Source organism: Ptychodera flava, chromosome 13, assembly GCF_041260155.1.
Source record: "Ptychodera flava strain L36383 chromosome 13, AS_Pfla_20210202, whole genome shotgun sequence".
Classification (NCBI taxonomy): domain Eukaryota; kingdom Metazoa; phylum Hemichordata; class Enteropneusta; family Ptychoderidae; genus Ptychodera; species Ptychodera flava.
The window spans coordinates 3,036,206-3,052,300 of NC_091940.1; the positions used below are offsets into that span (position 1 = coordinate 3,036,206).

At 35.6% G+C, this 16,095-nt stretch overlaps 1 protein-coding gene across 2 annotated transcripts in view; it reads right to left on the bottom strand.

Annotated features, from left to right (window-relative positions):
* Nucleotides 1–952: 952 nt before the first annotated feature.
* Nucleotides 953–16,095, bottom strand: part of LOC139147105 (alanine--tRNA ligase, cytoplasmic-like) — a 35,539-nt gene continuing 20,396 nt past the window's right edge. For both annotated transcript variants that reach the window (XM_070718009.1, XM_070718010.1), the window contains exons 9-21: nucleotides 15,153–15,306; nucleotides 14,821–14,945; nucleotides 14,211–14,361; nucleotides 12,368–12,537; nucleotides 12,002–12,130; nucleotides 9,482–9,619; nucleotides 8,372–8,512; nucleotides 8,120–8,232; nucleotides 7,174–7,282; nucleotides 6,752–6,877; nucleotides 5,813–5,932; nucleotides 4,541–4,741; nucleotides 953–3,420 (exon numbers count right to left, since the gene is read on the bottom strand). In XM_070718009.1, coding sequence (XP_070574110.1) covers nucleotides 3,244–3,420; nucleotides 4,541–4,741; nucleotides 5,813–5,932; nucleotides 6,752–6,877; nucleotides 7,174–7,282; nucleotides 8,120–8,232; nucleotides 8,372–8,512; nucleotides 9,482–9,619; nucleotides 12,002–12,130; nucleotides 12,368–12,537; nucleotides 14,211–14,361; nucleotides 14,821–14,945; nucleotides 15,153–15,306 — 1,854 coding nt within the window. In that variant the 3' untranslated portion in view covers nucleotides 953–3,243. The remainder of the gene's footprint in view (nucleotides 3,421–4,540; nucleotides 4,742–5,812; nucleotides 5,933–6,751; nucleotides 6,878–7,173; nucleotides 7,283–8,119; nucleotides 8,233–8,371; nucleotides 8,513–9,481; nucleotides 9,620–12,001; nucleotides 12,131–12,367; nucleotides 12,538–14,210; nucleotides 14,362–14,820; nucleotides 14,946–15,152; nucleotides 15,307–16,095) is intronic.

A 16,095-nucleotide genomic window follows, 5' to 3' on the forward strand; every position in this document is an offset into this window, starting at 1 on the left:
AATGTTGATGTATCCTCGCACATATCAAAAATAGAGAAAATTTGTAAAATTTTGCGGCCATGCAAAGCCTCTGGCGATATAATTTTAAAAAGCAATGGTTCGATTTATAATCAACCATCCATCTTTGACTGCATTGTGATGTTTGCAACTACAATGGCAAAGAGCATCTCAATCAGATAGCCCTTCACAACAGTGAACACTGTCAATACATTTTGTTTGGTCAATGTCAGCATTTGTTTATTTGAACCCTCTGATGATATAGTTCAACATTTGACAGATTCATTTTTAGAGAATTGATCAGATACATCAGTCAGACATACCCATCATGGGTCAGTTACTAGTTGAGCTGCAGTATTAGAGACCTTATCATGGACATTAATTTACAAGTATCTACCAAGGAGCTTTTTAAATCATTGCATATTATGCCTTCGCCTGATAGAATTACATACAATGTGTTTAGAGTTTAAATCCTTGAAATGTATGATACCTTCAAATGCAATTCAATTGTCGATCAGGGTCACAGACATGTGACTGGAAGCTAGCTAATAATTAGATGTTACAAGAGCCAAAACTATATGTTTTGAAAACATTATGGTTGATACAATGTACTATTGAAGGAAGGAGCTGAACACAGAATTCAAGTCTTTGAAGACACTTGCCTCTTTTAAAAGCAATTATGTGAAACATTTGGGGAAATTATGTGCCTTTTTGTTGTGTTTAACTGTAGTATCCTTGACAATGCATTTACTTAGTTGTTGTAATTGATCTTGAGGGCCCTGGGGGAAATACTGCTCAGCATTTACCAGCTAACCTTTTAAACAAGGTAAAATAAATAAATGCATAAATCATATTGTATCACTGGTAATCAGCGGTTGGCAGCAAATTATACAGAGTTACAATAAATGGCATATTTTTCTATTATATCAGGATGTAAAATAAAGTGAACACACAGTTTTGTAGATTTCAAAGACTTTATTTCATTGGAAAGGAAGTATTAATGTTAATAAAAAAATCTTACTCATCAGTTATTTACTTAAAGAACACACCTTACAGTTTCACCTGAGTGCCAAATAAATGCAATTAAGACTACACTACCGGGTCAGACTTTCTGACACTTCAGTAACACTGCTACTGTCATGGTGTTATAATTGATTCATCTTTGAAGCATGTAGTGTGTCATGCTAAACCTTTCTGTACTTTGTTTTAACAAAATTTCATCAAAATGTGTGAGAGATAATTAACATAATTAATCGAGTGAAGCAAGTTTTACTCTACACATATCTAAGGGACAGTTAGCTGTGCCTGTGATAGTTAAAATACATATTGAACAAAGATCTTTGCCTGTGCCTTACAATAGTCATAGAGGGTACAATTTATTCAACCAACACAGCATAGCCTCATATGTCATATGAAATGCCAGTAAATCCGTTAGTCCTATAGTGAAGTGACCATGGCTACACAGTACAATAAATTACCCACAATACTCTTCGATTTGTATCCTTGAAGGTTACTTTTCTAAAAACTTTTTCAGTTCTGCATGTACGCACTAGTGTGCAGCATCAGAATAATTTTTAAATAATATCTAGTAAAAAGTACGTTTAGATATTTCAGTGAAAGTTTGAAAATAACCACTAAACAACCATAAATGTCACATTCTGCAGGTACTACAAATGCCATACTTTTTAGGCAGCAAGTTATGACGAACTGAAGGGGTCATTCTCTGAGAAAACTCAGCATGCAAATTTCTTTTGTCACTTCCATTGCAAAAAATCAATATCCTTTTGTTTCATAAAACAGGTGCAACTAGTCTCCCTACTTTCCATCACATTATTCTGTATGGCTGAGGACAATCTTTGGCAAATTTCACACAAATGCTATCTCCTCTCTCAATTATGCATAATTTTCCAAATTATTTAAAATGAGAATTGAGAAGAATGGTGTGCATAAAAGTACGTTTTCAAAATTTTGATAAATAGTCTGTGAATTTGTCTACACATGGGAGACATAGTAGACTTCACTCAGGTATCTCCAAGGATACAAATCGCAATGAGTTATGGGAAATCTACAGTACTGTGGGCTAGTGACAGTGTCAGGATGGCACTCTGTCTGTGAGTTCTATTGTAAATAAAGTAAGCCTGCCGTGGTGGGCAATGTAAACAATACAGTTGAAGAGGGATAGAAAGACATGGTAAATTTATACTTGTAACTGTATTTTAAAAACACAAACTTTTGTTGCTGTAGGGTGCTTTTGTGATTTTTGCTCAGTAATTCATAGTGTACCCAAAAATTCTCAGAAATCAATGTCTTCATCAGCAACATGCCAAATGTTACATGACATCATATTTAATCCCACATTCACTGTGCATAATAGCAATATTTTTAACACAAAAAGCAGTTTCACTGAGTCGACAAAATACTAATCATCACTATTGAGACACATCTTTATAATCATTCTGTGTACAAGCATTGTTTCATTCTATAGAAGATACATCCTACTCTGACTTAATAAATATTTTTTAATCACTGGCGCTTAGCTGCCTCAGTTGCATTTTGCACCTGACAATCATCTCGGGGAAAATTGCAAGAAAATCTTGGAATTATTGATTACAATGACAATAGTTTACCAGAGTTTAAAGTACCAGTATGTGGTCTAACCACTTGACCCTGCTATGGAAATGACACAATGTTTCATCTAGGTTGCAGTGTTGAGGAATTTCTGTAATTTGGCAAGCCATGCCCTAGCAAACACTATTAAAAGGAGAGCTAAATCCCTAAATGAAATACCTAGCCCATTTCCAACATTAACTTGCTGTTGTCTAGTGAAAGCTGGGTCTCAACCAGGAGAAACAATTTGGTGTGTTCAATTATTTTTTCTCTTCATAATGTTGTCTTCAAAGAGACTACATGTGATTCAAATAAAATCTGAGGAATAGTTTTAAAGACTTGTTTGCACCATTTTGTAAATGGCACCAATTATCACCACGAAACCTTTAACGACAAGCATCGTGATAGCTTTGTGTAGCAGGTTAGATGATCACTCAGTAAATTTTGAGAGTAAAAAATGAACAGATCACAGTAAAAAGAATTTCTGTAAAAGCCATAGATTTAAAACCCTCCTTGATAATTCAAAATCTCCCTTCTTAATTGTTGCTAGGATGGTGGGGTACAATCTTCTCATACTGAGCATCCTGAATGAAACACTGTGATCACATTACTTGTCATTGAAGACAATTGTGAGACTTTTTAATTCTTTATTTTCATTTCAGCAAATTCTTGAGCTAACTTTGTAGCTTCTTCAAGACCATTGATGTTATCTCCTGAAGCCTGTGCAGATGCATCTTTTCCACCACCTTTGCCGTTCATTACTCCAGATACATGCTTTACCCATTCACCAGCCTTCAAACCTTTGTCAATGCTTTCCTGTAAAGTCAAAACCAGCAGTTGTCTTTTTAATAATCAACCTTTAAATAAAAGATCATGTGACTGAGCTAAAATAAAGATAAATTGAATCCAGATGAAGGAACGAATAATTTTTTTTCTCTCAGTGACAGCAACATTTGCTGTCTCAGGACATCAAATAACACGCTTTGGAAAGGAACCTGGGAAGAGTTTGGAATAATCTTGCTATATCATTGAATGATGTTCAAACTGACAAGTAATAACTTCTGGTATTTGTTAATATGCCTTCATATAAAAGGTATGATGTGAGCTAGATTTTGGTGTTACATGTTGTAAAATAATGAATTGCATTGTATTTCACCTGCATTGAGGTCACACTAAAGGATAATATTCAAACACAATTTTCTATTCATTACAAAATGAACTGATAAAAGTCCTTCATGGACTTAACATAAAAGTTGTATGCAAAACCAAACGCATTCAATACTGCATATCATTTTTACAGCATCACTCCATACATGGTATCAGCTAATTCTTGGCTACAAAACCATCATGAAATATAATATCACAAACAAGTAGCGGATTTGCAGTTCTAAAAATTACCGTAATGTATCTTGTCACTTTACCAGTGAACCAAAGCGGTACCCAAACCATAAAATTCACAGAATCTCAAAACACTGAGGTGATGTTGTATATGTAAAAGTAAAATTCCCTGATAAATCGCAGTTTACAGATGCTGTGAATTTTCTTCCTTTGCGAATTGGTAATTCATGCTTATGTAGAGATGCATCTATTCAAGGAGCCAAGATAAATGAATCCTTTACTGTTCAAAAAATCTCTTTGATACACTGCCAAAACAGGAGCAAGAAGTTTTAGATTTTCCTTCACAGTAAGCAAATCCAGTGGTTTGAAATAAGAGACCAGATTTATGCTCTTGTACATGAATTTACTAACCAGTTGGTCCAAATGGACTTTTGAAAATGAATGCACATATGTACGACAATGGAACAATCAAATACCAAATTGATTTGCTCACCATTCCTCTTGTAACATATATCAAACTGAATTGACTGGCTGTCAATAGTAGTCAATATCTAAAGGCATTGATCGCTTGGTAAAAGAAATACATAGATATACTAACCTTTGGTACATGACACAGACATATAATTTTCTTGATGTCTGCATCAACACTAAATAACATAGCAGCTGTCTGGGGTGATAAGCTACGATATTCTTTCAATGCAGCATCCAGTGCTTTGGAATTGGCCCCTGCATCCAATGTTGTGACAACAATAGGCTGATTTGGACTCTCCTCAATCAGTTTCTTTGCAGTAGCTTTGGCCTGTAGGAGTGAAAAATGTGAATGTTACAGGAATCTAAGCATTCTGTAAGAAAAGGTCAGCAAAGCTTGTCAGTGTGGGCTATCCCAACCTAGCAAACCTGAAGGTACTATTTCCCTTGCAGCAGTCAGTATGCAAAGTGCCTGTATTACAACAAGCACTATTTGCCTAATAATGTGAATTATTATACATCTACCATCGAGAACAATAGAATTTTGCGTGCGCTAAAAGAGCTGTATGGAACGCCCGTTCCGTAACACGTACAGTTTCCAGGCGCCCCATCCCCTGCGGCTGTATCTGCGCATTAACTGCTGAATGGTTTCAAGGGACTCATTGGACTAGTGCCAGAACATGTCTCGTTCGCGCTCTGTACATACGTGTGTAGTACACACACACTATCCAGAACTTGTAGAAGCGTGTCCGAGATAGCATTCCACACTTGCACTATAAATCAGAAGAAAAATTATTGACATTGCACGAAAACGGTCATTACTCTGACAATTTGATGCCCCAGCCACGAATGTAAGATGTATAATAATAAAGTTATTATGAAAACAACGCAAAGGATGCACTTGGACATTGGCGCTGCGCATCGCCCTCTGCTTCGCATCGGGCGATCGATACGCTGCGCCAATGTCCTCGTGCATCCTTTGCGGTATTTTCGTAATAACCTCATATTATACAGAGATCTGCTTTTAATATCTACCAACTGAATCATTATAGCCTGTCCAAAACTTCAGCTGAGAATATGGTCAAATTTATATATAGTGGTCACCCCAGGGAACAAGGAAAAGTGACCATAATATTGAGGTGTCCTTTCTATAGAGGGCAGGTGTGGTATTATTTTCAGTGTAGGTGGTGTTCTTGGGGATGAATTTGGGTCTATTTTGACAAATCTTTGTGCTTTGATTCCATCATCATTGGTGTGTGCCTGCACATGCACAATATGATTGTACAGACCATTACACATTAATAACTGTCCAATCTTAATATGACACAAAGATGAAACCATTTTACCTCTATACGTAAAGCTTACACTATTCTATAAAGAGTCCAAAATTCAAATCACCTACATTTTGTAAGACTGCAGCTTTTTTATTCTTGTCAAGATCATCCATGGTTTTCTTCAGATCTGTTAATTTCTTCCTCATTAAATATTTCTTCCATTGTGGAACTACGGCAACGTTTAAGTCCTACAAAAATGAAGTGAGCATTTGTAAATAAATCAAAATTATACGCATGGTTATCCACAGCAAATTCTGATGCCTGCATGCATACCATCATTATTATCATTATGTAAGGTAGTATGTGCCTTGAAAGTGAAAGACTTGCACTTCTGCTCAAACTTTTCTCAAGAAATCTTTTCACCATTTTCTTTCAAATCAAGAATAAAAATTGGAGATAACCATACAAATTTTGGTAACAGAGAAACAAATTGCCCTAGATTTACCAATATTTCGATATTTGAAATTAAAAATGGCTGTCATCCCTGTGTCAACTCTATGGAGAAAAATGAAATTTTCCACTTTTGAAAAATTTTGACCTTTTGAAAACAAATTTCCTTACACCAAGAGCTTTAAAATTAGCCTCCACAAGTAATTGATAGAAACAAATACAGTAACTAAGGTGTCTATGGTGGATGGGTAGCCTGGAAGCTGCCAACTTTATTTGAAAATAGTGACTGTAATAAAAACTATGCTCCCATTTGATCACATATTGTATGTATATCCTGCAAAACACAGTAACTTATACAGAAAGCATGTGATTGAAAACATTTCACACACAATTTGCAGTCAACACATGAATATTTGACAGCCCTTGGCAATTCTAAAGTTGTCATAATGACCTAAAGTTTCTAACCCTGTGAGCATTTCCTCCCATGACAAATGTAAATTTGAACACTTAACATTACTTGGGATGTAAATAATTCAACATGAGTTGACACATGCAGCAGGTCTCGAGTTCTAAATAGCTCCTACACTGTAAAAACTTGTATTTTTTTTCATACTTACATCTCCAAGTTGCACAATTTGCCTGGTTAATTCCTTGGCAGTATATTTCTGTTGAGATCCATTGTCTTTTATTCTTACTGCTAAACTGTCAATTTCTTTGTCTAATAAGTCTGCACGATTTACAGCCTGCAATGAAATTAACAGACATTTGTAAACATCAAGACATGTTGCAGCAACGAATCAGAAAGTATTCAGAGTTTACTACGCATAAATTCAAACTACCCATGCTCCATCAATTTTATTGCCCAGGCTATTCTGATTCAATTTCAGTAATTAAGCAATCTCACCGGACATCAAAATTCATGAGTATATTTTTGCTTCACTCTTATAAAATGTCAATTGTTGTCAAATCAGCTGAATTTTATTAATCATTATCTTGTGAACAGCTGATATACTGTTGAAATTTTCCACAAAGATCTAACCTTTTGTGCATCATCTCCAGTGATTGCAACAATTCTTCTGATACCTTTGGCAATAGCTTCTTCTGTTACTATGACAAATGGTCCAATATGTCCACTGTTATGGAGATGTCTGATGGTCAAAAAGAAACAATGACCATTATAAGTTACCTATAGACAGACATAGGTTGTACTGACATGAAACACCTAAAAAAAAATTAATTTCCATAGTTTTCTTTTATTCAAAGGTATTGTAAACTCACATGGAATATGTCATTCTGTGTACTTGGCTTTTAAGAAAAAACATATTTCTCCTCATCGGCAACCATGCTTTATAGCAAACTGCCACCAAACTTTGGATGAAAGTTTCCAATCAAAGTAATGTTTGGGTAAGCACCTACCTAGATTTTCTAGGTAGGTGCTTACCCAGATTTCCTGGCGTATTGGATGGAATGAGAGACAAATCATGATCATTGTTTATGAGTCTCATTAATTCTACATTTCTTGGTTGGGAATCAGTTTTCCTTCTGTATTTGGTGGCAAGGTCTGTTTGATGTGTGTTTGACATCAAACAAATTTGACAGCATATCTTTAACAACGTAATATAAGCTTATAATTAGGTCACACATTTGTCTTCTTCCCTAAATTTTCTTACATCGAAACAACTCACTTTTTAATATGTCATTCTGGGTGTCCAGGTAAAGCATTCTACAAAGAAAATTACATGTTCTGGACCATGCGTACTTATGTGGATATATACAGTATAACATTATACCATACACTGTCTTGTGAAAAGGCATTCTAATCAGTTCTCACAAATTTTATTTTAGATATTTCTAACTTACATGTAGAGAACACAGAGAAGAACAAAACTAACATTTCACAACACAGCACTGTACTTTTTTGTGTTTTTCTTTCAGTTGATTTCTATTCATTCGGTTTAGAATTCATCCCTGTAAATTACACTTACGTTCCACCACAGAATTCAACTGATGTTTTTGATCCTGCAGGTCCTGATGGATCAGACTCCATATCTTCAACCGGAATACCAATGGATATCACACGTACTGGATCTGGATACACCTAAAACAAGGATGAAAAAAGTATACAATATGTTGCTTTTTCTGCAAACTTACACATTAAAATTGATCATCTCACAGAGACTGTACAATGCCTTCAGGAAGAACAAATTTCAAAGATCTCTATCAGCTATTTAACTTACCTCATCAAAGACAGCACGTAATCCTTGAATAGCTTTGGCTAACGCCAATTGAGAATTTTTAGAGTAGACTTGTTCAGCTTTCAATACCATTTCATTGGCTATTTGTTCTGCATCCCTCACTTGTTCAGGAGTCATTGCACCCTGTAATGGAACAACAATTCAAAATTCATATCTGTCACATCTTCTATACATCTTCCAATTTTCTGTCATAAAGTTTGTCACAAAGTTTACTAGTGGTATTTTAAAGCCCAAGTATCTGTGGCTTTATGCATTTTACTTTCACTGGTATAAATTAAATATTTTAATAGCAGTATAAGTTGTGTCTGTGCTGACATCGCTGAACTATGGAAAAGCAAAGATCAATGTCACATTCTGTCATTTTAATGGGCTTCCCACAGAACTACAGTGCTTTTATGACATAATGGTTGTTTAACAAACTTAAATGCAGTGTTGGTTTGTGAATTTAGAGGATCACTTCACTCTATTGCTTTGTCTTATGTCATTGAGTTGGTGTACAATGTCAAGATTTCATATGACGTAGCATGTTGGTAGCCTGAGATATTATTTGTACAACAACGTTTAGACATGCATTACTTCTACAACAGTCACATCAGGTGGACGCACATCTCTTTGAGTCCAACAACATGATGTAACATTAGTTTGGAAACAAAACCATGATCAATAATCAACATTATGTAAAGATAAAGTTACTGGAACCTCAACTCAACTATCCCCTGAGACTTTTGAATTGCTTCAAATTGCTTCAGAAGATGATTCTATGAATTGTAAACACCTTCCATACCAAATGAAAGTCTAGACAAGTCAAGGATTAAAATATTTTGATGAATTTGTTTGTATCTTCTCTCTTGATAGTACGTGAAAATAAATCCACAAAACCATACATAGACTGCACTTTTTACACCATGGGGTTGAAGTTCAAACCTTGGAGACATGGTTCACTTAATTTAAGAGTATAGCTAAGTTCAGATTACACTGCAGCTAGTATTTACCACACCCTTTTTCAAAATCCAATTTACTATGATAATTATGAGTTTATAAATTCAATTCTCTGTATTGAATAATTGTAAAGGTATTCTAAAGTAATTTTACCTTGGCAGAGAAATCAAATCTGAGTCTATCTGGAGCCACTAAAGAACCTTTCTGATCAGCTTCTCCAAGCACTTGCCTCAATGCATAGTTGAGAATGTGTGTTCCTGTGTGGTTACTCATTATTGGACGACGGCGAACCTACAACAGAAATGAATTTAAGTCTCTGAATAAATGACGTATCATTCATTCAGAACAGAGTAACAGTGACAGAGAATAATTATTATGAATCACTCATTCATTTATCCAGCATACAGATTTTAAATGGACCACTTTCAGGTGAAAGAGTTACATAGCAGCGGTATGGTGTCTACTTTGGGAAAAGTAAACAGCTTTCTTTGATAATTGCAACATCAAGTTTCCTATAAATACATGGATCACTTTTGACTGACTTATATGGCCTAAAATGTCAACAAATCTTGTTGAACACAAGATACTACTGCTATGTGCTGATTGAAATTTGATTGTTTTCCATCATAAAGATTACTTACTTTTGTGATTTTCAATCGTCAACATTTTGGATTCCTCATTGTTATAGTGATCAGTACACAATTTGATAAAACAAGTCATTGACAATGACACAGTCCCCACTTGTACTTTAATTACAAGTCCTTTGAGAGAAAAAGTCTTCTTCATTAATTAGGTCTGATGAAAAATACTGCGATACAGATTGGGCTTAATGGTCAAAAATGAGTTCCATGGTGGTGAAAACATGAAACCAATGTAAGCCGCCATACTAATTACAAAAGGTCATTAAAATTAAATGAATCAATTAGTACTTAATCAACAGGATGCTGCCAAACATTTTTGCATCCTATCCTAACACTGACAGATTATCACCGGTAAAGTTTGATGCAGTACAATTTGTTTAGACCTGCCTGAGTTATGGCTAAGGACATGAAAAAATTGTAATAAAATGGCCGCCATGCGGCCATATTGGATCACATATGAAACAAATTGACATGCATATTCACGACATAGGTCAATATCCTTGTGCAAACTTTTAATAAAATCGGTTGAGACGTGCCTGAGTTATGGCTATGTACATGAAAAAATTGTAACAAAATGGCCGCCATGCGGCCATATTGGATTATATCGTGAAACAAATTGAAATGCATATGTATGATATAGGTCAATGTCCTTGTACCAACTTTGAATAAAATCAGTTAAGATGTGCCTGAGTTATGGCTCTGTACATGAAAAAATCGTAACAAAATGGCCGCCATGCAGCCATATTGGATCATATCGTGAAACAAATTGACATGCATATGTATGATATAGGTCAATGTCCTTGTACCAACTTTGAATAAAATCGGTTGAGATGTGCCTGAGTTATGGCTCCGTACATGAAAAAATTGTAACAAAATGGCCGCCATGCCGCCATATTGGATCATATCGTGAAACAAATTGACGTGCATATGTATGATATAGGTCAATGTCCTTGTACCAACTTTGAATAAAATCGGTTGAGATGTGCCTGAGTTATGGCTCCGTACATGAAAAAATCGTAACAAAATGGCCGCCCGGCGGCCATATTGGATCGTATCAGAAAACAAATCGACGTGCATATGTATGACATATAAAGTAATCCTTGTACCAAGTTTGAATGAAATCACTCCAGGCATCTCTGAGATATCTGCGTGAACGGACGGACGTGCGCACGGACGGACGCACGGACATGACCAAACCTATAAGTCCCCCCGGACGGTGTCCGTGGGGACTAATTACCCACAATTCTCTTTGATATGTACCCTTGAAAGTTGCCATGCCTAAAACTTTTTCTGTTCTACATATCAGAAATGATGTCAGCATCACAATAATTATTATGTAAAGCCAATAAAAATATGTTGAGACATTACAATGAAAGTTTCAAAATCACTGTCAAATAACAACAAAAGTCATGATCTGAAGGTAATACAAAGGCCATGTTTGAAAAGAAAGGTATGACCGACTGAAGTGATCATGCTCTAAGAAGAGCTGACATATACATTGTGGTAAAAAATTTCACAAAATGCTTTCTCCTCTCTCAATCAAAACTATTTTTTCAAATTATTCAAAACAGGAATTGAGAAAAATATGAGCTAAAAATGGTAAATAGATAAAACTAATCTACACATAGGAGATATATCACTGGAGAATCTCCAAGGGTACAAATCATAATGAATCGTGGGATATCTCTAATATTGTGCTGTGTGGACAATGTGCCACATCATGCTCAGTATAGTACTTTAATTTTCATGGAGAGAACACTGGAGGGAGAGTATTCCTAAACTGTATTTTTGATCGGCATTTACAGTCAAGTCATATGTATGGCAGTTACATAATAACATTAATTTAAAAGTTTCTGTAAAATGGAAATTTTCAATACTTTGGCCATACAGAGCACTTACAATATCTAATATTAGGCCCTCTTTTGTCTTCATATCAATGGTGTCTTTCTTTGCTAGCATGTTTGAATGTCCTTGTTACCGTATAGCATAGAAATACGACAAGGAATGACAGAGATGTGAAATAGGCGTTTACCTCATCAATACAGAGTTTCAACTTGTCACCAACTTTCAGTTTACCCTCACTGTCAACAGCAGACAGTTTTCCTACATGTAGAACATATCCTCCTTTCACTTGGACATTGGTCACTTTAAATTCAACATCCTACAATGGAAGAAAAAAGCAGCGTTCTGTCAGGCATACAGGATCTCATAGTTTATTTTATCATCACATCATTTTGTAACAATGGCTGATGATAAGAGGCTTTTCAAAACAATAAACTTTGCACAACTGCTACATCAGATGCTCACCAGGGAGAGCCCTATCTACCAGTATACACTGAACACATGTGCTATACTCAGGATCCACACACTCAGAAGCCATTGAAACTTGTTTACTTACTGCATTGCCTTCCTTTTCCATAAATCCTTCATCCCAAGTCTGTCCACCTTGTTCTGCATAAAAACATGTCCTGTCCAACAGAACTCCACAATCATCTCCATTGTTGACTGATTCTACAAACTGTTTATCCTTTCTGAGAGCGATGACTGTAGCAGTGGTTGAATTGAAAACTGACGAGTAGAAAAACAACAGCCATTATGAGTAGAGATGTTCTATATTACAGCAGTCAGTAATCATTGTGTGTGTGAAATACTTTGAAGAAATCATGTTATCTTTTAAAATTGCCTTGTATCATAGATCTCTACATCTGTGCCACCAACATTACCTATGTGATACCCATCCACTTACAGTACAACACTAGCAACAGAATGTTGTGTGTATGCTGGCATGACACACAAGGAACAAACTACGTATTAGAGATATTGTACTGCACTTTCATTGGTGGTAGAGACATTGGTCAAAACACTTGACTGGTCAGAACCACACACTTCGGTTGTTTGTATCCTAATTTTTTCAGAATCACATCCATGAAAATATACCTAAATGCAAATTTGCTAAAAAACTAGATACAGCAAACTAAGAAAATGTCAAAACATACTTCTCTGAACGGTCAAATAGACAAGTCATCGTTGATGACACAGTCCCCACTTGTTAATGGGTATTTTGATTACAGGTCCTCAGAGAGGATAGAGTCCTCTTCATTAGGTCTGTGATAAAAATACTTTTGAATGAATTCGCTTGATACATGTCTGAGTTATGGTTCAGGACATGAAAAAATCGTAATAAAATGGTCGCACAGTGGCAATATTGGATCGCATCACAAAACAAATTGATGTGAATAGCTATGACATTGGTCGATGTCCTTGTACCAACTTTGAATAAAATCAGTTGAAACATGGGGATATGCCTGAGAAATGGCTCTGTACATAAAAAAATCGTAATAAAATGGCTGTCTGGCGGCCATATTGGATCGTATTACAAAACAGATTGACGTGCATATGTATGACATAGGTCAATGTCCTTGTACAGACTTTGAATAAAATCGGTTGCGATATGCCCGAGTTATGGCTCTGTACATGAAAAAATCGTAATAAAATGGCCGCGAGAGCGGCCATTTTGGATCGTATCACAAAACAAATTGACGTGCACAGCTATGACATTTGTCAATAACCTTGTACCAACTTTGAATAAATCGGTTGAAACGTGCCTGGTAATAGCTCTGTACATGAAAAAAATTGTAATAAAATGGCCGCTCTGGCGGCCATATTGGATTGTATCACAAAACAAATTGACGTGCATATCTATGACATTGGTCAATGTCCTTGTACCAACTTTGAATAAAATCGGTTGGAACATGCCTGAGTAATGGCTCTGTACATGAAAAAATTGTAATAAAATGGCCGCCTGGCAGCCATATGGATCGTATCACAAAACAAATTGACATGCATATCTATGACATTGGTCAATGTCCTTGTACCAACTTTGAATAAAATCGGTTGGAACATGCCTGAGTAATGGCTCTGTACATGAAAAAATCGTAATAAAATGGCCGCCTGGCGGCCATATTGGATCGCATCACAAAACAAATTGACGTGCATCTGTATGACATATGAAGTAATCCTTGTACCAAGTTTGAATGAAATCGCTCCAGGCATCTCTGAGATATCTGCGTGAACAGACGGACGCACGCACGCACGCACGCACGCACTGACATGACCAAACCTATAAGTCCCCCCGGACGGTGTCCATGGTGACTAAAAATCCTTTCTTGTGTGCCCTTCATTTGCTCAATGAGAAATACACACCCAAGTATGCATTATTTCCTGATAGTTTCTATACTCACCATATTTTTGCTGCTTTTCATCATAAAAGTAATCATATTTTGGCAAGTCATCAGTGGGTGCAACTTTTCTTACATCTTGTAATTCATTGATTGAGTGTACATCAAGTCCAATGGTATCATCAACACCAGACCCTTTGGCTTGAGATAGGAGCTGTCAGACAGAACAATACATCGTTGGGTTATGGGTGATTGTATCTGGACTGCTTTCCAAGAACTCATCATATCAGATGAAAGAATATGGAACTCTACTTCTATTATTTAGTATTCACAAAATCTTTTCTACAAGTAGTACTCATATTTTGATCAGTGGAAAGGCTTTCCTTTCTCCTTGCATAAATTGGACACATTAGTAACATGAGATTAAATTTGAACAGATTGACACTTTACAACACGATGCTATTCCTGACAATAAGAAAGTTTGAATGGAAAAAGAGCAATTATGTAGTTTCATGTACATTTTTCATAGATTTATTTTCCAGTTCAAATCAAATATGATGCATTTTGCAATTGAAGTTTTACTTGATTGCCATTACATAAAAAATACACAAGGAAACTGTCTCAATGTCCAGGCTGACAACTGTATAAAATACACATTAAATACAGATCTAACCTGTGCTTTCTTCTTTACATCTTCATATTCATCCATATCAATATTCATTCCTTTCTCTTCCACCATGAGTTGAGTTAAATCCACAGGAAATCCATATGTATCATACAATAACCAAGCTGATTTACCTGTCATAAAGTAATCACAATGTGTTATCAACTTACAAAATGGAATAGCTTTCTTCAACAATCAGAAATTGCCACTTTCAATTTCCTTGTGCAAATGGCGAACAAAAAAAAAATTATATTCCTGTCACTTTTTTACTGAATAAAGAAATAATTTTGAAACTTGTTTAGAAACCAACAGTAAAGACTTGAAAGCAACATACCACTTACCTGGCAATGTTTTGGCATCACTGCCAAGTTTATTTATTGTCTTCTCAAGAACTCTGTGACCCCTGTTTAACGTCTTCAAGAACTGAGCCTCTTCTTGGTTAATGATGTCCATTACCATCTGTGGATCTTTCTTGACCTCTGGAAAGGCATCACCCTTGTGATGGACAAATGATAAAGACAAGCTATTTCACTGATAGCATTATCTATTCACTCTAGGACTGTTCAGTCATATCTTTGATCACTTTGAGCAAAATATAACTACTTGCACTTATGTTAGAATACTTCTAGTTTGATACTGTCTGTATACCACAGGAACTGTTATATTGTCATTGTCTAGTTAATTTGACTAGACACCCATGTTGCCTTTGACTTGTAAGCCAAGAAAAATACCTGATAGTATCCGATACTATCGATAATATCTCCTAGTTTATCCATGGAGGTACAAGCTTGTAATTCCATGGTTTATCTGACTAGAGACCAATGTTGCCTCTGACTTGTAAACCAAGAAAAGCATCCAATAGTATATGATTCTGTGGATAATATTGTCCTGCATTGTCTAATTTATTTGACTACAGACCCACAATGCCAATGACATTTTAAGCAAGAAAAACAGTCTAGATAATACTAGACTAGTATTATCTAGTTTATCTTTCTAAGAGCCACACTCAAACACACAAACATGAATGATGCCATCAATTGTACTTTCAATTATTGTACGTTTATACCAATAAAAAAAAAATTTGATTAAAATTTTATTCAGACAATTCCTTAAATATTCAAATCTTTTCTCATAAAGTACTTTCCATGAGTTTTCATTGGTATTAAGAAGAATTATGATATTAATTCATTTATTCTGAGCCTCTTTGACAGATGATTATTTCTCCGTTCAATTACAGTGAAAAGAAATGAATGACATTTCCATTCCGAAAAATGTACTGCCACA